Genomic DNA, 22,563 nt, shown 5'->3' on the forward strand with positions numbered 1-22,563 from the left:
ATATTTCTATTTCTGCATACATTATAACCAAACACCCTCTTCTTGAGTAGTTCTCATCATAAGGGAGACAGTAAAAAAGTATAAAATTTACTTTCTTTTAGTTGTAAAGTGAGTGCATGTGTATTAAAAATTGGAGAACAGAGAAAACTGTTGAATGAGTTACTGATGTAACTTTCCCTTCAAAGGCAACCACAGTTAACACAAACCTTTTAGCATATGCTGTTTTCTTCCTGTCTTGTTTCCGTGTGTACATTGTTTGATGAATTATAACCATGTAGCACATGTGTTTTTATTTCCTGCTTTTTTTTTCATTCAGCATTTTAATGTAAGGCTTTTTTTTTTGTATCATGATGTGCTCTGTAAATGACACTTTAAGTGGCAACATATTATTTCTTTGAGAAGACACCTTTAATTTACATAACCAGGGCCCTGTATTTTTACAAGTTGATTCTTATTGTCACTTGATAAATAATGTATTCATTCTGAACGCTAGCCCTGCAAAGCAGAGGCACACCAAAGACACACAAAGGGAAAGTTGAGGGAGGCCCAGGCCTGGGTCATGGTGACCTCATATTTGCTCCTTGGCTGGAGATGCTCTCATTTCAGTCCTCTCTGCCTCCCAGCTGCTTCCTGCTGCATCACTGAGGTTTCTTGTGTTTCCAGGCTGTTGCATTAACTGGGGCTGAGCCTTTGTCGGTCACTAATATCCCCTGAGCAGCACTGGGCTGTTTTGTGCCCAGTGATGGAACTAGGGGCCTGGGGGACCAGGACTTGTTAGAGAACAGCCCCTGTACAGTCAAGCCGGAGACAGCTGCTGCGGCCCTGGAGGTACCTGACCCACTCAGAGCCCTCCCCAGCTCTGGGGCCCCACACAGGACTTTTTTTTTTGGCTGCATTGGGTCTTCATTGCTGCACGGGGGCTTTCTCTAGTTGCAGCGCTTCACTGTGGTGCACGGGCTTCTCATTGCGGAGCACAGGCTCTAGGCGCGTGGCCTTCAGTAGTTGTGGCGCTCGCGGGCTCTAGAGCACAGGCTCAGTAGTTGTGGCGCACGGGCTTAGGTGCTCCACGGCGTGTGGGATTTTCCCAGACCAGAGCTCGAACCCGTGTCCCCTGCATCGGCAGGTGGATTCTTAACCACTGCGCCACCAGGGAAGCACCCCACACGGGACTTTTAAACACTAGCATTTTATTTTTTCTAGTATAAAAGTAATAATTTCTGTTAAGAAAACTAGTGATTTCTCTTAGCGAAAGGTTAAAGATGCAGTAGCCAGAATTTAAAGCCCGACTTCCTATTAACATTTAGGTATGTTTCCTTCTGATCTATAATTTTATCAGATGGCTGTTGGGTGACATTATTTTCGTTGGTTTTTGCTGTTAGAAATTAGAACTTAGGGCTTCCCTGGTGGCGCAGTGGTTGAGAGTCAGCCTGCCGATGCCGGGGACATGGGTTTGTGCCCCGGTCCGGGAAGATCCCACATGCCGCGGAGCGGCTGGGCCCGTGAGCCATGGCCGCTGAGCCTGCGCGTCCGGAGCCTGTGCTCCGCAATGGGAGAGGACACAACAGTGAGAGGCCCGCGTACCGCAAAAAAAATAAAAAGAAATTAGAACTTAGTCTACAGAGGCTATCTTTCTTCTTTCTTTTTTTTTTAGCCATGCCATGCGGCATGTGGGATCTTAGCTCCCTGACCAGGATGGAACACGCACCCCCTGCAGTGGAGGTGCGAAGTCTTAACCACTGGACCACCAGGGAAGTCCCTAGAGGCTATCTTGATGCATAAATTTTTACTATATCTTGGACAATTAATTTCTGGAAGGGCTCTGCCATTTTACACCCCATGAAAGCCAGTATGGCCCTTGTTCCAGGGTCAGGATAATTTTGCCTTTTGCCTAGCGCATACCCCCGAGATTGGGAAAGTTTAAAAAAAAGAGAAAGAAGTAAAAACACATGCTTTTTTTTCCTTTCTTTGTCGACCACAAATCAGGCTTCCTGTTTATTAATGTGTGAGCCAGGTGGAGCTGGAGGGCAGAAGGGGCCTGTGGTCGATTGAGGACAGGCTTGCTCCGTGGTCACGCTCTGTGGATGGACTGGGGGAGCCGAACACCTCGCAGTGGTGTGTGTTTGGTGGCTATGCGAGAGAATGGAGTCTGCAAGCATACAGTAAATGTTTGTTGAACGAATAAAAGGCTTTCTAGATCCAGTTTCTCGTGACAAAGCTGTGTGTAGACAGCGGGGCCAAGGGCACGTCTGCTTCCCTGCAGAGGAGGGTGAGGGTTGGAGTGGGGTCGTTGGAGCCCAGGGTCACGTTCCCCTGCAGCAGCACCATTAGGAGAGGTGTGAAGTGCTCCCTGTGAGGGCCCTGCCACGCCTGAGCTGCCCTCGGGCCGGCCCCTCAGCCCCTCTACCACCTGTTTCCAGAGGTAAACTCCTCCTAAGCGACAGGTGTTGTAACTTCTGGCGTCTTACAGGTGCCCTTGGAAACATCCCCCATGGCCTTCCCAGGGCTGTCTCGGTGCCAGAGCCACGCCCGGTGGGGCAGCGCCTTGGCTGGGCTGCAGCCCAGGTCTCCAGGGGAGCACGGATGGAGCTGAGTCCGGTTAGGAGGCGGGTTCCTGGTGGAGGGCTGGCTCCCCGCGGCCTGGCTTGGCTGCCGAGGACCTTGAGGGGCTGAGAGCCTGGATTCAAGCACGGCTGCCTCTGTCCACATTGGCCTCCTCCTCTCACTGGCTGTATGACCTTGGGCGAGAGAGTCCAGCTCTCTGAAAACGGGTGTTGGGCTTCCCTGGTGGCACAGTGGTTGAGAGTCCGCCTGCCGATGCGGGGCATGCAGGTTCGTGCCCTGGTCCGGGAAGATCCCACATGCCGCTGAGCCTGCGCGTCCGGAGCCTGTGCTCCGCAGCGGGAGAGGCCACGACAGTGAGAGGCCCGCGTACCAAAAAAAACCAAAACAAACAAACAAAAAACGGGTGCGATGACAGTGCTCGGTGGGGGGTGTGAGGACTGCAGGAGCTGATGCGTGTCAGGTGCTTAGATCCCAAGCGTGTGGCCCCCGGGAATTACAGTAGCAGTGATAGCCGTTGTCAAGGACGACAGTGGGATGGAGGGAGGAGCCATGCGGGCCTGGGCGGTGGCACTGGGGACCCTCCGTGTGTCCTGCTGTGTCTCTGTCATCGGGTTCCTCCCTAGGTGGTCGTCTGAACAATTCAGAGGTGGCTCTTGGAGTCTGCTGTAGTGTGAGGTCTTCAGGCGCCGGTTAAGAGCGATCGCTCTCGGGCCCACCTGCTGGACGCACAGCTGACCCTGCCCCCCACCGGCTGCAGGACTCTCAGTGTGGGAGGCGGAGGATGAGCGCGCCCACGGAGTGGGGGTGTGGGTCAAGGGAAGTAGTTCACGTTGACAGCCGCCACACCCTGAGCGCTTTATACATGGTCTTGCTTATTGTTCTGGTAGCTGGGGAATTGCCTTCCATGTAATCATTGAGCTCTGTTCAGTTCTCTGGCATTCTGTGGGCTGCTGCTGCGCGCTGCCACACCAGCCCTCTTCTAGAACCCGTGAGCAGATGGCCTAGCGAAAGTGTCCACGTGTGAGTAGGGTCCCTGCATGCTGGATGCCTGGGGCATGTGAAGGGATCCACGCAGAGCGACTGAGCACCTGCTGTATACCAGGCCTGGGGTGAGAGGCGAGCAGTATCTGGTCTCTGACCCACAAGCTTGTGGTTGAGATTTAAGGCTGCAGACTGAGAGCTGTGTGCTGTTTGGGCAGCAGTGTGGGGTTTGGTTTTGGTTTTAAATTTAAGAAGTTTAATCACAGAGTCACATAGTTCAGTGTTTTTTTTTTAAATAAATTTATTTATTTGTTTGTTTTTGGCTGCATCGGGTCTTTGTTGCTGCGCGTGGGCTTTCTCTAGTTGCGGCGAGCGGGGGCTACCCTTCATTGCCGTGCGTGGGCTTCTCATTGCGGTGGCTTCTCTTGTTGCGGAGCACGGGCCCTAGGCGCGCGGGCTTGGTTGCTCCGCAGCATGTGGGATCTTCCTGGACGAGGGCTCGAACCCGTGTCCCCTGCATTGACAGGCAGATTCTTAACCACTGTGCCACCAGGGAAGTCCCAGTTCAGTGTTAAAAGGTACAGAAGTGTGTACATTACACACTCAGCCTCCCTCCCACCCGCTCGGTTCACCTACCCTGTGCCCCTCCCCAGGCAACCACTCATCAGTTTCTTCAGTGTCGTTCTGGAGAAACTAACCATCTACCAAAAAAAGTACAAGTATTTTATATCTATCTATCTAGACAAACATGCATGGATGTTTCCCTTTTTTATTCAATTGTTAGTACACCTTACACACTACAACCTATTTTTTTCACTTAACAATACACCCTGGGCTTGTTCCATATCAGGACATAAAAAGCTTCTTTATTCCTTTAAATTTTTTCTTTAAAGTGGCTTAATAGGATTCCATCGAATAGATGTACTTTAAGCAGTTTACTACAGATGAGGTTTAGGTTATTTCTAGTTTGCTGTTACTAGCAATGTTATGGTGAATGGTCTTTATCCCCATTTTGGAACATGTGGAATATCTCGAAGGGGAATGGTTGGGTCAAAATGAATGTCCATTTGTAATTTTGATAGCTGTCGCCAGGTTTCCCTCCCTCAGGGTAACACTGATTTAGGCCCCTCCCAGCAGTGAAGGTGCCTGTTTGGCCATCCTGACCAAGCACAGGTGTTGTTAGGCTCTTTGATCTTCGTCATCGTGCTAAGTAAAAAAATTATCTCAGTGTGGTTTTAGTTTTGCCTAGTACTTTAAAATTGAATCAGTTGCCAACATTTAAAAACTGAGTGTTTGCATCTCACAATCTATGTTTTGTCTTTGTCTTGAAGAATTGGATGGTCTCCTGGGCTTATGTAGAATTGTATCCTGGTAGGATCTGGGGGCAGCTACTTCCTTCCCATGGGATCTGGTCTCCTCAGTGTGCCCCACCCCACTGGATCCTGTGTTTATTTTTGTTCATTTATTGTTTTCTGTTACTTGCTGGGCTTCTGTAGATTTGAGTTTGCCAGTCCTGGTCTAGAGAGAAACAGGTGAGTAAGTCTAAGGGAGAACAGAGCTGCTTCCTCTTCTCTTCGGGAATAACAGAGTTGGGTTTTGACGGATAAGTAGAAGTTGGGTGATGGGCTTGCCTGAGCAAGTCTGGTGTGGATGAGTCTTGCACAGCGGTTGCGAGTTGGAGAAAAGTGAAACAGCCAGGGAAGAACTAAAAGTGCAGAGTTCTGGAGCTCACTTGCCTTGGCTGCAATCGGTGGCTTGACTGTGAGGACCTGGGATGAAAAGGTAACGGGGTGAATTTGAGTTCATAATTATTGAATCGTGGGGTTGGATGCAATGTGAGAGGTCTCATGTGCTCTGAGCAGAAAGAGACCGATAGGGGAAGACTTAAGGCACGAGAAATAGGGAGAGGCGACAGTTTCCATCATCCGTGACTGCCCCCTACCCCAGAGAACCAGAGTTAACAGTGTGTGTGTGTGTGTGTTTCCTAGTATTTTTTCCCATGCGTATATCAGCATATATTATTTTTATTAAAATATAGCACAATAAATTGCTTATCTTTTGCTTGCTTTTTTCCTTCCGTTTTATCACTTGGATCTTGTCCTGCCAGTGTGTGCGTCTCTACCTTATTCTTTGCAGACTACAGTCCGCTGTACAGGGGTCTTGCCGTAATGGGCATTTGGTCATTTCCAGGGTTTTGCTCTCTCTCTGTATTGCTGCTGCCGGCCTCCTAGTGCATTTCCCGTTGGTCACCAGTACCACTATTTGTGTCCTTCTAGGTAGCCTTGCTAGGCCAGAGGATCTGAGCTTTACGGTTGAAGAAGTTGCTACATTGACTTGGCTTTTTTCATTGGTAAACAGTAGTCCCACCTTATCTGAGCTTTCGCTTTCGCTTTCTATGGTTTCAGTTACCCGTAATGAACCCGAAAATATTAAATGGAAAATTCCAGAAATAAACAATTCATCAGTTTTACATTGTCCGCTGTTCCGAGTAGCATGATGAAATCTTGTGTCTTCCTTAGTCCTGCCCTGGACATGAATCATCATGCCTCTGTCCCGCATATCCTGCCGGTCGTCACTCCTGCCGGTCGTCACTTGGATGGGTCACCATTATCAGATCAGCTGTCCCAGTATCACAGGGCTTGTGTTCAAACAACCTGTATTTTCCTTAATAATGGCCCCGAATAGTGATGTTGGCAGTTCGGACATGTCAAAGGGAAGCTGTGAAGTGCTTCTTTTAAGTGAAAAGGTGAAAGTTCTCGACTTAAAGGAAAGAAAAAAAATCGTATGCTGAGGTTGCTAAGATCCACGGTAAGAATGGATCTTCTATCAGTGAAATTACAAAGAGGGAAAAAGAAATCCGTGCTAGTTTTCGTGCACCTCAAACTGCAAAACTTATGGCCACAGTGTGTGATAAGTACTTCAGTTAAGATGAAAAAGGCATTAAATTTGTACAGTAAGGTATTTGAGAGAGACCACGTCCATATAACTTTTATTACAGTATATTGTTATAATTGTTATGTTTTATTATTGGTTATTGTTGTTAATCTCTTACTGTGCCTGATTCATAAATGAAACTTTATCACAGGTGTTTGTGTATAGGAAAAACACCGTACCGATGGAGTTCGGTGCTATCCTCAGTTTCAGGCATCCCCTGGGGGGTGGGTCTTGGACCGTATCCCCTGGATAAGGGGGACAACTATAGTCTTGTTTCTTCTCCAGGCAGTAGCATTCCTGTGGCCAGAGATACTTCAGACTTCAGTGAACTACTTCCTTCTTTGCATTCTTTCAGATCCTAGATTTTATATTCTCCCGGTTTAAAAAAAAAAAAAAAATCTAGCCACTTCCCTGTTTCTAGAACAAAGAGCAGAAGTTTCCCTTCATACCTTCCCTTCCATTCCTTCCAGTCGCCCCCACCTGCCCCCAGGCATCTGTACTTAACAGTTTGGGTCACGTCCTTCTAGACCTGCTGTCCAATGTGGTAGCCACTAGCCACATGTGGCTGTTTTCATTCATTAAATTAATGAACTAAAATTTAAAATGTGTGTTTCCAGTGCTCAACAACCACGTGTGGCTAATGGCTGGTGTGTTCGATGGTGCAGCTAGAGAACATCTCCCTCTGCACAGAAATGTCGGGGACAGTCCCGCTCTGGAGCAGCGTTCTCAGACTCGGGACGGTTGGCATTTGGGGCCAGATAATCCTCTGTGTGGGGCTGTCTTGTGCGCTGTAGGATGTTTAGCAGCATCCTTGGCTTCTACCCACTAAATGCCAGTAGCCCTTCCCTTCCCTGGAACTGCAGTCATGACAGCCAAACATCTCTCTAGACGTTGCCAAGTGTCCCCAGGGGCAAATTCACCCCCTACCCCCGTTGAGAGCTACTGCTGCAGACTATTTTCTCTATATTGCTTTTTTAAAAATTGGGGTATACTTGATGTACACTATGATATAAGTTTCAAATGTACAACCTAGTGATTCACAACTTTTAAAGGTTGTGCTCCATCTGTAGTTATTATATAATACTGGCTATATTCCCTGTGCTGTACAATAATACATCCTTGTAGCTTACTTATTTTATACATAGTAGTTGGCGCCTCTTAATCCCCTTCCCCGTCTCTCCCCTCCTCACTGGCACCCTCTAGTTTGTTCTCTGTATCTGTGAGTTCTCTATGTTGCTTTTAATTTTCCTTTACTTTCTTCCTGGATCTTCCCGCCGTCAACACTGAGACTCTAGCTTCCTGGACTCCGGCTTCAGGGAAGGTGGCTGCGTCATGCAGGCAATTTAGCAAATATTTACTGAGTGCCTGCTGAGTGGCACCAGGGTGGAGACGATCATTTCTTTGGATGCCAGCTCCTTGTCGCAGTAGTTACGTTCTCCAGAAACATTGTTCCCTTGGCGTGTCCCTCTCTAATATTTGCTTTTCCTTTCATTTGGCCAGATTGTGTGAAAACACTGCACATCTGGTTGGCAGGCTATTGGCTATCAAAACCTTTGTTTGTTTTAGAGTCAAGTCATAAGGAAGTCCATTTTGGTTTCCTTTTGTTTAAATTGTCTAAGCTGGAAGCAGTGTAGACTAGATTATTTCTAGCCTTACATCTTAACCTAGTTGAATAGCTGTTGCTATTCAGGTGAGAAAATTTTCATGTTTTCTTTTTTCAATCTGGAAAAATAACTGAAGAGAAATAATATCTACTTTTAATTGAATACCTGTTATGTGCTAGGCATTGTCTTACACCCTTTATATATAAAATCCTTAGTCTTGGTAGTAATTCAGCAAGGCGGGTCTTGCTGTCATTTTACAGATAGGGAGAGTGGGAATCACAGAAGATGAATTGTCCGGGGCACACAGCTGGTGTGGAGCGGGGCTGGGATTTGCGCACAGGCCCATCTGGTTTAAAAGCTGGTGTTTATTCCTCTAGCCCACGTGGTCCTGCTGTTCTGAAACTGTGACTCTTGCTTGTTACTTCTTTTTCAGCCTCTACATTAATTTCTCGCACTCGGGGGCTCTATCTGGTAGCCCATCTCCCCAGCCTGTCTAGAATGTGGGATAGGAGTTAATTTGTCTGGGAAAGTGACAGCTCAGTTTGGTGTTGAGAAGCAACAGCAGGGTGACAGCTGCCACCCCACAGCTCCAGGCAGCTCCCCCCCTTGGACCTCCGGGGTGCCGACGTCCACCCCTGGACAGACGGGGTGTGGCGGCAGCTGATAGAAGAAAAAAGAGTCGTGGGTATAAATCCAGATGTCACGGGGGAGCCTGGCTGCCGTCTCTTCTGCTTTAACTGACCTGGGGGCCGGGGCAGGACTTCGTCATTTGTAAATTTGCCACCAAGCCCAAGGCTTCTACTGCAGGACAGTAGTTCCCCAAATAGCAGATGACGGCTCCAGGTGCTACAGTGATCCTAAGTAATTCATGGACAGGAACTAAATCACATTGAGATGTATAGCGAGACACTTGCTTTTTCAGTTTTCCTTTTAACCCTGTCAGGGCCCACTTTTGAATAGCAGAAGAAACTGGCAAGCAGGCAGCAGGCTGGGGGCTGGGAGCCACTGTATCTGGAATTTAGTAACATTTGCTTCTCATTGTGTTGATTTTGATGTTTACCTTCTATTTATGGCAAGTGATACTGGCCATAAATGATATTTTCCATTTATGATAGTGGTTACCTTTTAAGACACATTTACGTACTGATAAATAAAATCCAAGTCAGGAGTCCTCAACCAGGGCACAATGGCACTTGAGGGTGCATCGTTCTTTGTGGTGGGTGCTGTCCTGGGCTTTGTAGGATGTTTAGCAGAATCTTGGCCTCCTCTACCTACTAGATACCAGTAACTAACCCCCTTCTCCCTGTTGAGAATCGCTGATTTAAGGTATGCAAATTGAGGCAACCTTATGAAGTTAGAAAGTAGAATTAGTTGGATATGGTAGAAATCCCGTGTGTGTGAAAAGGGCTGAAGTTTGGGAAACTCTTTGGGCAAATTGCCTTCAGTTGTGGGGTCCACTTGCTGATGTTCCTGTGGCATTGAGGTTTGTTCAAGAGCGAGATGCCTTTCAAGGAGATGCCTTGAAAGAGCTGCTCTAAAGCAGCACCGTCTAGTAGAACCTCTGCCATGCTGGAATGTTCTGCATCCGCACCATCCAGTCCATAGCCACTGACCACCTGTGGCCATGGAGCACTCAGAATGTGGCTGCTGAGAATGAGGAATTTAACTCTTTTATTTAAGTAACTTAAATGTAAAGCCACCATGTTGGGCATCACAGCTCTAAAGAAATCAGTGTGCAGACGTCAGGATGATAGACTGCAGGCTTTAAAAGCTTAGAAGTGAAGACACACAAACCAACCGGAATGCATCTTACTAAGGACGGTCCAGCCACGTGGCAGACAGGACTATCAGACAGGAGATTTGGGGCGGTGGTTAACTGCACCCACTTAACATTGGCTTTAGCAAAGTAAAATAAAAACCAGTGTACTGGTGCCTAAGACTTGAGAAGCCCAGGGAACCAACAGACCTACACTCGCCCCCGAGGTGGGCAGGAGCCTCCTGTGGTCTCTGCATCCTCCTTGTGACTCCATTTTCAGGCAGACTCTCCCTAAACAGGAGCAAGGTGGCTTCCTGCAACTCCAGGCTTGTTTTCTGCTACCTTAACAACCCCAGGGTGAAGAGCATGTCTTTTATGGAATTTCTAGCAAAAATCCCAGCCAGGCCTCTCATTGGCCCTTTCTCTGAGCCCATCACCATGCCGAGGGCTCTGCTTGGCCAAGCCTGGATCCTGGGCTTGTCATGCCTGGAGCTCAGAGGTGGGGTTGGCCTCAGGTGGAAAGATGGAGGGAAATGGACTTATTAAATTATGATACAAGAGTAACTGTAGGCTATAGAAGAAAACTGTATGGTAGCCTAGGCTAAGGGACTGAATCTGAGGTGGGACACACTTGGACGGGGGCCCCTCCCTAAGGCTGGGGTGCAGACCTGGTTGGAGCCAGTATAGTTCAGGCCACTGGATGGCAGGACCAGAGCTGGTCTGCAGGTGGGACAAGCCAGAAAGCAATCCCAGGGGTACCGATGGGGTGGCAAGCACAGCTGATGGTTCACACATTGGGTGTACAATGGGAGTGAGGGCACCGGAGCTCACAGTGTCCCTGGTGGGACACTAAGGGCCACAGTGACAGGAGGACCTTGGGAGACAAACCTGGGGGTGAGGGAATCAAGGCAGTGGTGTGGAGGAGGCCTGGGGCATGGGATGTCCATATCAAGAGGGCCCTGGGAAGGTGACCTCTGGGCCACAGTGGGGCTTGAAAGCCTCGAGGTACAGCATGTGCTGGGCGCCTGGCTGGCCAGAACACCATTCGATGGCCTCACTCAGCGCACTGCTGACCCGCCCACTGTGCCACAGCCTGGAAACCACAGGTGAGCTTTTTCCTCCGGTGGTGTCCCTCCAGCGCCCTCTACTGAGAAGGCTTAGCATTTCACTGACTGTAAAGGAGAGGCAGAAAGGAGTCTGTCCACCTCCCAGAGCGGGCATGGAAGGGTGACTGGGGAGCTGGGAGCCAACGCATTGATGTGAAGATTAATGCATGAGTGTGGGGGCAGGGCAGCTGATGTGCACACAGAAGAGCTCCGGTTTGAGCAACCTGAGAGCCCTCACTCTCTATGGCCCCTAAGGATCTTTCCAATTTTATGTCATGAAGAGAGACTAGAAAAAAAAAAATAGAGCCGTGAAATAATTGTGCTGATGGGGCTGTTAATGGCTGTGCAGGGTACTCTCAGGCTCTTAGCTCAGGATCTGGATCAGACAGACCTGGGCTTAAAGTCGGCTTCCACCACTCGGTGGTCGATGGAGCTGATGTAGCAGTAGATCTTGAGCAGGTAACGGAGTCCTCTCTGGGCCTCAGTTTATCCATCATGAAAATGGGGATGATGCTAGTACATACCATGTAGGATTGTTGTGAACATTAAGTGAAGTAAGACATTATTTTTTAAAGAGAATACACTTCTACATCCATAACATTTTGAGAATCTGTATCTTTCTCATCACCCCTCACGGCCACCACCCTAGTCTTTGCTTGCCTGGATGACGGCAACAGCTTTCTAAATGATCCTTCTGTTTCCAATTTTTTTGGTTAATGTACAGCTTGATTAAGATATAGTTCACATACCCTGCAGTTCACCTCTTTAAAGTATATAATTTCAGCAATTTTTAGTATATTCATTGAGTTGTGTAGCCATCACCACAATGTTAGAACACTTCACCATCCCCCAAAGAAGCCTCACACCTGTTACCTGTTTCTCCTTTTGCCCACGGCAGTGCCTTCTCTGCCCAGAAGCCAGAAGGACCTTTAAAAAAATGTAACTCGGGAATTCCCTGGCCGTCCAGTGGTTAGGACTCTGTGCTTCCACTGCAGGGGCATGGGTTTGATCCCTGGTTGGGGAACTAAGATCCTGCAAACCGTGAGACATGGCCAAAAAATATTAAATCAGATCATGCCACCCTGTGCTTGTAACCCTTCAGTGATCCCCACTGTGGATGGAGTAAAATCCAGACTCCTTGCCCTGGTGACAAGGCCCTGTGTCATCTGCCCTCTGCTTCTCCTCCGACCTCATTTTTTTTTTTTTTTTTTTCACGGTACGCGGGCCTCTCACTGTTGTGGCCTCTCCCGTTGCAGAGCACAGGCTCCGGACGCGCAGGCTCAGCGGCCATGGCTCACGGGCCCAGCCGCTCCGTGGCATGTGGGATCTTCCCGGACCGGGGCACGAACCCGTGTCCCCCGCATCGGCAGGCGGACTCTCAACCACTGCGCCACCAGGGAAGCCCCGACCTCATCTTTTACCTTCTCCCCCGTGTTCGGTGCATTCCAGCCACACTGGTCTTCTTTCCCTGCAGATGTGTGTCAGGCTGCTTCCTACCTCTGGATCTTTGCCCTTGCGGTTCTGATCTGCCTAGATGGCACTTCCTTGCCTGGTTGCATGGATGTTTCTTCTTGTCACTCAGCTCAGCTGTCACCCCAGCCTTCCTGACCACCCAGTCTCCCTGAGCCACACCCCTTCCCCCACTGCTTCTCTTATCCCATGCCTTATTTTATTTTGGATAGCTGTTCACTGTCTCTCTTCCTCCCCATGGGAGGAGGACCTTGTCTGTCTTGCTCACTGTTGAATGCCCTAGGTGAGGACCTGCATCCTGTGAGTGCACCGGACATTCTAGGTGAATGAATGTGTGACAAAAAGGGAGCAATGATCACTTGTCTTATTACTGTTATTATTAGATACTCAGTAAATGCTATTGACCTAAAAGTCATTGAAAGTGTGCAGCTTATATCCAGTGCAGGTAGAAAGTGAATGAACAAGGTGACAATCAAGGTGATTAAATGAGATGGGCTTGGGGCTAGTGACACTGGGCTCAGGTGACACAAAGTCCTTATTTTACCCTGTGCCAAATGCTTATTACCCTTTGTTGCAATGAGATTGTGAGGAAGTAGAAGAGAAGGATCCTGTTCCAAAGTTAGGTCCCCACAGGAGCTGGAGTCGTAGTTGGACCAGACGAGCACTTAATAAATGCTTACTATTATGGATTTAGCTAAAAAAAAAAAAAAAAAATACACATTTAGTCCCGTAGGTAATATACGTACAGTGTGACGGAAGAATAAGGAGGAAAGGGCGCTCCTTCTGCCTCCTCAAAGGAAACCGGTGGTGTCAGCTGTCACGGAGGTTTTCTGCATTGGCGAGCATAGTCTGCACAGTTATCCTCTTGATTTCATGCAAAGAATGGCATCCTGGACACACCTTTCAGCTCCTTTCTGATTTAGCATATCTTGCAAATGGGGCTATTTAGCGCATACAGCTCTATCTCCTTCTTCAAAGACTGTTGAGCATTCCATTGTATGGATGTTCCCTGCTTATTTGACCAGCTGCCCTCTGATGACCGGTTAGGTGGGGTTCCAGTCTTTGCTACCACGTGCGGGCTGCCCTGAATGACCTGCCCCTGTGCACGTGCACGCCTGCCGGTTCAGTCACGGAGAGTTTAACTTGGTAGCTGGCTGTGTGGAACCTTCTGCCAGGACAAAACAGACAAAACTCATAAACAGCCTGACGGTATGTCACTCTCTTAAATTCATTCGTCAGCTTTCATTAGAAACACTCAGCTCTGGGAGTTGTCATTACAGGATTATCATAGGATGGGGAGAGACTGGCTGGTTCACAGAAAAGTCAGTGACCATGGGTAGGTATCTGCAGATTGAAGGGTGTGCTTCCGTCAAATGCATCCTACCTCCCTCATTCAGTGCTTTGCGTCCACGGATGGCCAGCTTGGGTGACGCACACCCAGGAGCAGGGATGGGGCTGGACACCTCAAGGTTTCTGTGTGTGTCTCTCGCCAACAGGAATGAGTTATTAGAAGTGAAACCCATTCTCGGGAGAGCTACCGCCATCCTCCCCACCCCAGCCCTAGCACTGGTTTACCGGAACCAGGATGCCATTTTTAAGAAAGAGCATCGGGCTTCCCTGGTGGCACAGTGGTTGAGAGTCCGCCTGCCGATGCAGGGGACGCGGGTTCGTGCCCCATTCCGGGAGGATCCCACATGCCGCGGAGCGGCTGGGCCCGTGAGCCATGGCCGCTGAGCCTGTGCGTCTGGAGCCTGTGCTCCACGGCGGGAGAGGCCGCAGCAGTGAGAGGCCTGTGTACCGCAAAAAAAAAAAAAAAAAAAAAAAAAGAAAGAGCATCGTGTTTCATCCTGGAAATTTTGAGCATCTGAGCAGGCAACTTGCTGGCTTGCTAATCTTTAGAGTCCCGATGCCCAGGGCCTGTGTGTGCTCAGCTCTGCACCCCAGTACCTGGGCAGGGCCTGCCTGGCCCGTAGGAGGAGGGGGAGATGGTGGGTCCGCAGGTGACAAGTGATTATGTAAGTCGTCATGGCCATGTCTGGATGGGTTGCCTTCAGCTGGCAGCATCTCAAGGGGCTGGTAGGGCGGGGGTTCCTTCCTCCCAGCCTGTGGGGGGGGGGGGCGGGGAGGTGAACAGTTCAGCCTGGGGTCTTTCCACGAAAGACCCTTAACGAATGCTCGTAATTCTCAAAATGCCTGTTTAGAGCTGCTCCTGAAGGATGGGCTGCCTTTTTTTGTCACGAGTGAGGATGGGCGTGTGTGTCTCAGAGCAGCTGAGTTTTGCCAGAGCCGGGCAGGTGTCCCTGGCTTCACACAGGCGACCTGAGGGCAGGCGTGCCTGGTGAGCTGCCCTCCGGGGGCGGCCCTGGGAGTCAGTTTGCCTACAGCTGGCACGCTGGCCTGTCTCCAGGTTATGCGGGGCACCGAGTCACCATCTTCCTGGCGTGTTCCTCCAGCATGTTGCTAAAACGGGGAGCCGAGTGTGGAAGGAGATTCTTTCCCTTCTCTTTTTGTATAGTAATCTTGGTGTGACCAGCACGCTTGATAGCATGTGGGGTGGGAAGACACTGGGTTTCAGAATAAGATGGACCTGGTTCAAGGCCAGACTCAGCGGTTTCTCACATCTTGGCAAACTCGGGTGCTTTATTCAGCTGTCCTGAGCTTTCCTCTCTCACCTGCAGAATGGCAAAGTGATAACAGTACTTGTTGCTCTGTATTTACTTTTTTAACTTAAATCTTATTTTAAAAACGAATCCTACTTTTTGAAATAATTTGGGCTTGGGGACAAAGCATCTTTGATTTGGACCACAGCGTCTTAGACGCCTCAGCTGTGTTTTCCCCTCTCATTGAAGGATGAAGCCCCAGATGGGGCTGTGGTTCTGACCCAGTGAAGATGCTTTAGAGAAAGACATTCTGGGAAGAGTGGATGGGTGTGGGCGTGGCCTTGACGGTGTGGGTGTGTCTTTCCCACAGGTGCTGCGAGTGGCTGAGATGCTGTGGTGCAGGGGAGCCCAGGCCCCGCACGGTCTGGTTGGGGCACCCCGAGAAGAGGGACCAGAGATACCCTCGAAATGTCATCAACAATCAGAAGTACAACTTCTTCACCTTTTTGCCTGGGGTATGTATGGGCAGGGGCAACATTGTTTTCTTCTTCCTACACCAAATGTATGCAGTGGTACCAGTCTTAGAAGACTGAAGTCCCTGTGGCAGATTTTGTGAACACTCCGTCTTTTCCATGTCACCTCAGCCACTGGCCATTCATCTTCCCTGGTCCTGAGCACCTGGAAGGGGGCTGCCTTCTGTCTGCAAGGCTGTGAGACTCCACTTGATTGGTTAGAATAACTTCACATTTATTTGGTGTGTTGGACCTAAGAGTGAAAAAGATATTTTGAGGACGTAGCTTTGTTCCAAAAAAAACGAAAGTCAGGAGAGGACTTCCCTGGTGGCGCAGTGGTTAAGAATCTGCCTGCCAATGCAGGGGACACGGGTTCGGGCCCTGGTCCAGGAAGATCCCGCATGCCGTGGAGCAGCTAAGCCCATGCGCCACAACTACTGAGCCTGCGCTCTAGAGCCCGTGAGCCACAACTACTGAAGCCCACGCGCCTGGAGCCCGTGCTCCACAAGAGAAGCCACCACAATGAGAAGCCCGCACACGGCAACGAAGAGTAGCCCCTGCTCGCCACAAGTAGAGAAAGCCTGCGCACAGCAACAAAGACCCAATGCAGCCAAAAATAAATAAATTTATTAAAAGAAAAATCAGTGCTTACATTCGCCCCCACCCCTCATTATCATGAAACACATATTTGGAACAGGAAAGTTGGGAGATAAAAGTGTAGAGATTTTTTTTTTAAAGGTAAATTTTAACACTATCATCCAGAGAGACTTTCTATTAACATGTTTGCTAATTTTTTTTTCAATTGAAGTCACTTTTTTTTTTTTAATTTATTTTTCCTGCATTGGGTCTTTATTGCTGCACGCGGGCTTTCTCTAGTTGCGGCGAGCGGAGGCTACTCTTCCTTGTGGTGCACGGGCTTCTCACTGTAGTGACTTCTTTTGTTGCAGAGCACGGGCTCTAGGCGTGCGGGCTTCAGTAGTTGTGGCACGTGCGCTTCAGTAGTTGTGGCTTGCAGGCTCTAGAGCGCAGGCTCAGTAGTTGGGGTACACGGGCTTAGTTGCTCCGCGGCATGTGGGATCTTCCCGGACCAGGGCTCGAACCCGTGTCCCCTGCAATGGCAGGCGGACTCTCAACCACTGCGCCACCAGGGAAGCCCGTTTGCTAATGTTTTGTGTAGTATTTTACTCTGCAGTCATCCCTTTTGTTCGTTAACTAACACAAATCCATGGACAAGTACTCTGAAAACCTCGCCCCTAAAACACCCTTAAGTTAAACATCTATTTTTATCTACTGTGGCCTCCAAAATACGCTGACTGACTTCAGAAGCAGCAGCAGCAATCGGTTCCAAAGCTGGAAGAAAAAAAAAATCACTGTTTGATTTATTGAGGGAGAACATGGAAATGCAAATAGCTTACACTGTAGCTTAAGGTCAACCTGAATGTTTCTTTTTTTTATTTTGGGCGGTACGCAGGCCTCTCACTCCTGTGGCCTCTCCCGTTGCGGAGCACAGGCTCCGGACACGCAGGCTCAGCGGCCATGGCTCACGGGCCCAGCCGCTCTGCGGCATGTGGGATCCTCCCGGACCGGGGCACGAACCCGTGTCCCCTGCATCGGCAGGCGGACTCTCAACCACTGCGCCACCAGGGAAGCCCACCCTGAATGTTTCTTTAAGGGTGATTTTGAGTACATTTATTGCTGCCTGGCTTACCCCCCTCCCCCAGCCCCTTAAAGCTCAGTATCTTTTTTTTAAAAATTAATTAATTAATTAATTAATTTTTGGCTGCGTTGGATCTTTGTTGCTGCGCGTGGGCTTTCTCTAGTTGTGGCGAGTAGGGGCTGCTCTTCGTTGTGGTGCGTGGGCTTCTCATTGCGGTGGCTTCTCTCTTTGCGGAGCACGGGCTCTAGGTGTGTGGGCTTCAGTAGTTGTGGTACGTGGGCTCAGTAGTTGTGGCACACGGGCTTAGTTGCTCCGAGGCATGTGGGATCTTTCCAGACCAGGGGTCGAACCCGTGTCTGCTGCATTGGTAGGCGGATTCTTAACCACTGCGCCACCAGGGAAGTCACAAGCTCAGTATCTTAAGTCAAGTGAAAGTTTATTTCTCGTTCATGGAAATTCTGAGGCAGATCAGGCCATTCTCCTCCATCTCACAGCTACACCATCTGGAATACGTGGGCACCCACGTCTCCATGGTAGGGCAAGAGCGAGGGGCCGGACAGTGCTCCGAAGGGACACGTCATTTCTGTTCGTTGCCCAATGGCCAAACGAGCCAGGGGGATCAGTGTCACTTCCAGGGCACGTGGGGGCAGTTGAAACTCTGCCAGAACCCTCCTGCCACATGGGATGAACATCTGCTGTAGTTATTGTATGGCGTTGAGATCATACAATGGAGGTATCCATTTATCTCACTCGTTTGATTCAGTCTTAAGCATAAGCATTTCCCACTAAAACCTCTTCAACAACATTTTGAGTGCCCTTTCCTGTACTTACAAAATAGTTTAAGAAGGGACTTCCCTGGCGGTCCACCGGTTAAGACGTTGCACTTCCACTTCCGGGGGCGTGGGTTTGATCCCTGGTTGGGGAGCTGAGATCCCACGTGCTGCTCTGCGTGGCCAAAAACTAGGGAAAAAAAAGTTTCCGACTTTCCTGGTGGCGCAGTGGTTAAGAATCCGCCTGCCAGTGAAGGGGGCACGGGTTCGGTCCCTGGTCCAGGAAGATCCCACATGCCGCGGAGCAACTAAGCCCGTGTGCCACAACTACTGAGCCTGCGCTCTAGAGCCCGTGCTCCGCAACAAGAGAACCCACGGCAACAAGAAGCCCGTGCACCGCAACTAGAGAAAGCCCGTGCACAGCAACGAAGACCCAACGCAGCCATAAATTAAAAAAAAAAAAAAAAAAAGTTTAAGAAATAAAATCTCACAACTATAGCCGAAGCCTCCAGCATACCCTCCCTGCCAGGAGGTCCCCACTGTCTTGAATCTGGTGTTTATAATTCCCACGTGTATTATTTGCTTCTTTACTTTGACAAATCATGTTTTCATCGCCCAGGTGTATTTTCCTATACAACATGTAGAGGTGTGTAAACCGTATGTACCGGTACCATGGGAGTTTTGTTCTTCCGGGGGAGTGTTTTGAAATGTCACTCATCTCCCTCTAAGCCCGCCCATCTGCATCAGACCAGCCTCAAGTGTCTTCTCTCTCCTCTCTCTCCATTCCAGGTGCTGTTTAACCAGTTCAAATACTTCTTCAACCTCTACTTCCTACTTCTCGCCTGCTCCCAGTTCGTCCCCGAAATGCGACTGGGAGCACTGTACACCTACTGGGTTCCCCTGGTGAGTCAGTCGGGTCGTCTGTTCAGTAACAGCAGAGGTTGGGCGGCAGAGGTTCTTTGTCCTCCAAGCACCTGGAATGGGACTCGGCCTCTCAAGGGAGAGGACACCCTCAGGCCAACACGCTGGGAACCCCTGAGGTCTTCATGGTGAAGCTCCGTTTCTCCCACTTCCAGGGTCAACCGTAGTGATGCCTGTGCTACTCATTCCTCTGTCTGTCAGCTGTTCAGTCTTTTCTTGTTTCAGCAAATAGTTTCTGCATGCTTATCATGAATCACTTGGTTCCAGGCTCTGGCACACAGCGGTCATGAGAAAGGCAAAGCCTCCGACTCTGTGCATTGTGCTCTTTGAATTGTTTTCTGTTTATTATGTAGACTATTTCAGCGTGCAGGGTTGACAGAGGAACAGATTCTATGCTTCAGTGTGTATGGAGGGTGACAGGCCCGACGCCCCTCCATCCTTCTTGTGCCGCCTTTTCTTTCTTCCTGCCTTTTTGGAAATGGTTATTGAGCTCCTGCTGTGTGCCAGCCACGGTGCTGGGCACTGGGGATGCAGCAGTGACTGAAACGTAGAAAAATTCCTGCCCTCGCCGAGTTGACTTTCAGTGGGGACAGACAGTAAACAGTTGAGCGTAATTGTTTCAAGTTGTGAAACTGCTGTGAAGGTAGTAGAAGGTCGTAGGGCAAATGGGGCATCCCAGGCACAGTTAGTATTTGTTGAGTGGATGCAGGTGGAAGATGTGGAGGGGCAGTCTTAGCCAGGGTGGCCGGGAAAGGCCTCTTGAGGAGGTGATGGCAAGAAAAGGAGGAGGGTGGGAGGATCCCAGGTTCAGGGAGCAGCAGTGCAAAGGCCCTGCGTTCATCACATGCTTAGAGTATTTGAAGAACAGAAAGAAGCCCAGCACATCTGGGGCACAGAGAGGGTGAAACTGACATTTCCTTTCCTCCAGAGACATTATAAAATATAATTATTTTTCATTACGCAGGGCTCGGAAGGAACACTCGGATTCTCTGTTCACAAATCTCGTTAAATTTTTCATTGGGAGAAGATTGTTAAAGTAGAAAAGATGTTTCCTCCTTAAGGAAACAAAAACACACATTCTTTTGGATGGTAAGGATTTGGTGCACAGGCACTTAGGGAGCAGAGGAAGTGGATGCCAAGGGCCCCGGGAGCGGGGGTCCACACGCCATCGGTGCTACGTTAATCAGACAGGGTTAATCAGACAGGTCGTGTCAGCAGTTCCAGCCCTGGGAAGGAGGGTGGTTCATTTCTTCCACACAGGCGGCAGAGGTGCTTTTGGGATGCGGGAATTGTTCTTTTCTGCTCTGAGTCATTTGTGGGTGAGGTAGGATGTTGGGATAACAGACATTCCTGTCTGCATCAGGGTGTGTGCTTTTACACAGTGAGTGTCGCTAACTCAGAGGCCAGGCTGATAGAAGCGGGGGGCTCTTGTCCCATCTCAAAGCGGAAGATGCTGCTTTGTTCCATCAGCTGCAAACAGAGTTGCCAGGCCCAAGAGGTAGAAACTTCAGAGTTTTACTGGAAATACCCTAATTTTATTTAGTTTTTTAGTTCCACAGGGGTTTGCTACATACCTATATAAAGTCAAACTGTAAGTCAGTTATTTAAGAAAAGTTAGTCTGCAATGTGTATAAAATATCATCTATCACCCTGCCTTTTACTGATTACGTTTTTAAAGTATAGTTATTTGAAAGGTAATACAGTCACATGATTCAGGAAACGTGTAAAAGGGTACCTCATGAAAAATCTCCCTTTTATCCAGTTCCACCCCCAGAACACTGTCATTCATTTCTTTTTCCTTCTTCCAAAGTTTACAAACAATGAATAAATTTTTTCTGGACTGGCTTCTGCCATTTACCATAATTTTTGAAAATTGAAGTATAATTGACATACAACATTAAATTTAAAAATCTTGTCTTTTCCCTGCTCCCCAACGCTCCTTTTTAGAAAAAAGGTTACAAGATATACACAGTGCTGAATCTTTTTTTTCTAATTTCCAGCATCTCTTTCCCTTGATTTTCAAATGTTGCTAACTCATTTACAAAATGTTAAAGTACTGTGTGGAGTGAGCACACCCCTTCTCTTGGTGGTCTGTCTGCAGGCTGCCGGTTTGCAGTCTCTGCTCTGCTTGAGGCTGTACGGGTTTCCTTGGTACCTCATATTGGTGCCTTCTGGGCTCAGGAACCCTCGACTGGGAGTGTGGGATGACCAGATCCCACCTCTCAAATCTTGTCTGTTGGGTTCTCCCCAAACCCCAGATCGTGCTGCTTTACTGCCTGCAAAACGCCCTCTGTTCATTTTTCTTTTCCTTTATCAACTACGAAGGGACTCTACAAAGGGACTTATTCTTTTTTAAAAAAAATATTTATTTATTTGGCTGCATCGGGTCTTAGTTGCAGCATGCAGGATCTTCATTGTGGCATGCGGGCTTCTCTAGTTGCGGCACGTGGGCTTCCCTCTAGTTGTGGCGCAGGCTGCAGAGTGCACGGGCTCAGTAGTTGCAGCACGAGGGCTTAGTTGCCCCGCGGCATGCGGGATCTTAGTTCCCCAACCAGGGATCGAATCCATGTCCCCTGCATTGGAAGGGTGGATTCTTAACCACTGGACAACCAGGGAAGTCACCCGGGACTCATTATTTTTGGAGAAAAGTTTGAAGGAGAAGCAGCACAACAAAAATCCCTACCTGTGCAGCCACCTCCTGAGATGGCCCATCTGTGTTTCTGGCCTGTTTCCTTTCAGTCTCTTCTTACACGTGCCTGTTTTACATACACTCTAACTTAACATTATAGTAAAGTATGTATTATGTAAGTGCAATTGGATCCTAAGGTGTTCGAGAAGGCAGCTGTGTGTCTCCCGCTCTCCCTGCCTTTACCATCTCAAGCATGATAGCTGGTCTGTGCTCTCTCCCCTCAAGGTATTTATCTGCCCAGCCTGTCATATAAACCCATCGTCCGAACGATTTTTGGGGTGCAGACCTACTAGCACCCCTACAACCTTGTTCGCGTTGGCGTTGGCACGTGTGTTGGGGAGGGAACTTTGGCCATCTTGGGCATAAATTTTTCATTCTGTTAACCAAGAGTCATGTGCATGACTCAGAGAAGACGGAATTATGCAGGAGAAATAGTGGGGTTGGAAATGAGATCAGCTCTATCGAAATTTTCCACAGTGGTTACTGGAGATTCCCATGGACTGGAGGCAAAACAGACGGGTAGAGAAAAAAGATTCTTCACTCGAGAAAGAAGAACATGGGGCAAAGGAGCATAAGGAGCCTGCTTGAGATCATGCTAGGTTGTGGAGAGGATGTGAAGCCCCCCAGAGACGGACACCCGTTTTCTTTTTCTAAGGACTGGGCTTTGGAATATCCGAAAAGGCTTTGGGATGTGTGTGGGGTGTGTGTACGAGGATATTCTTTGCAGCATGGTGTATGTTACTCAGACGCTGGAAGCAAGCAAATGTCCATTGGTGGTTACCTGAACGCTGGTCCAGCAAAACTGTGGAATGCTGCCCCGGAGTCAGGAAGGATGCAGTCACTCCAGTGATGTTGACACGACACGGTGTGACTCATCTTTTTCTTTGCGTGAAAAAAGTAAGTTTCAGGATAACATGGACAGCATACTCCCATTTTTATCACCCTCTCCCCAACAAGAAGTATTTTTGCACACTTGTGCAGGTAAATACATGGAGGTCTGG

The 22,563-nt window shown here is 48.9% G+C and overlaps 1 protein-coding gene across 2 annotated transcripts in view; it reads left to right on the forward strand.

Annotated features, from left to right (window-relative positions):
- The window catches only part of ATP9A (ATPase phospholipid transporting 9A (putative)), a 134,980-nt gene that overhangs the window by 11,916 nt on the left and 100,501 nt on the right, over positions 1 to 22,563 (forward strand). For both annotated transcript variants that reach the window (XM_081255888.1, XM_081255889.1), the window contains exons 2-3: positions 15,384 to 15,528; positions 18,742 to 18,855. In XM_081255888.1, the coding sequence (XP_081112014.1) occupies positions 15,384 to 15,528; positions 18,742 to 18,855 (259 nt within the window). The remainder of the gene's footprint in view (positions 1 to 15,383; positions 15,529 to 18,741; positions 18,856 to 22,563) is intronic.

This window comes from Mesoplodon bidens (assembly GCF_964165515.1).
Source record: "Mesoplodon bidens genome assembly, chromosome: 15".
Classification (NCBI taxonomy): Eukaryota; Metazoa; Chordata; class Mammalia; order Artiodactyla; family Ziphiidae; genus Mesoplodon; species Mesoplodon bidens.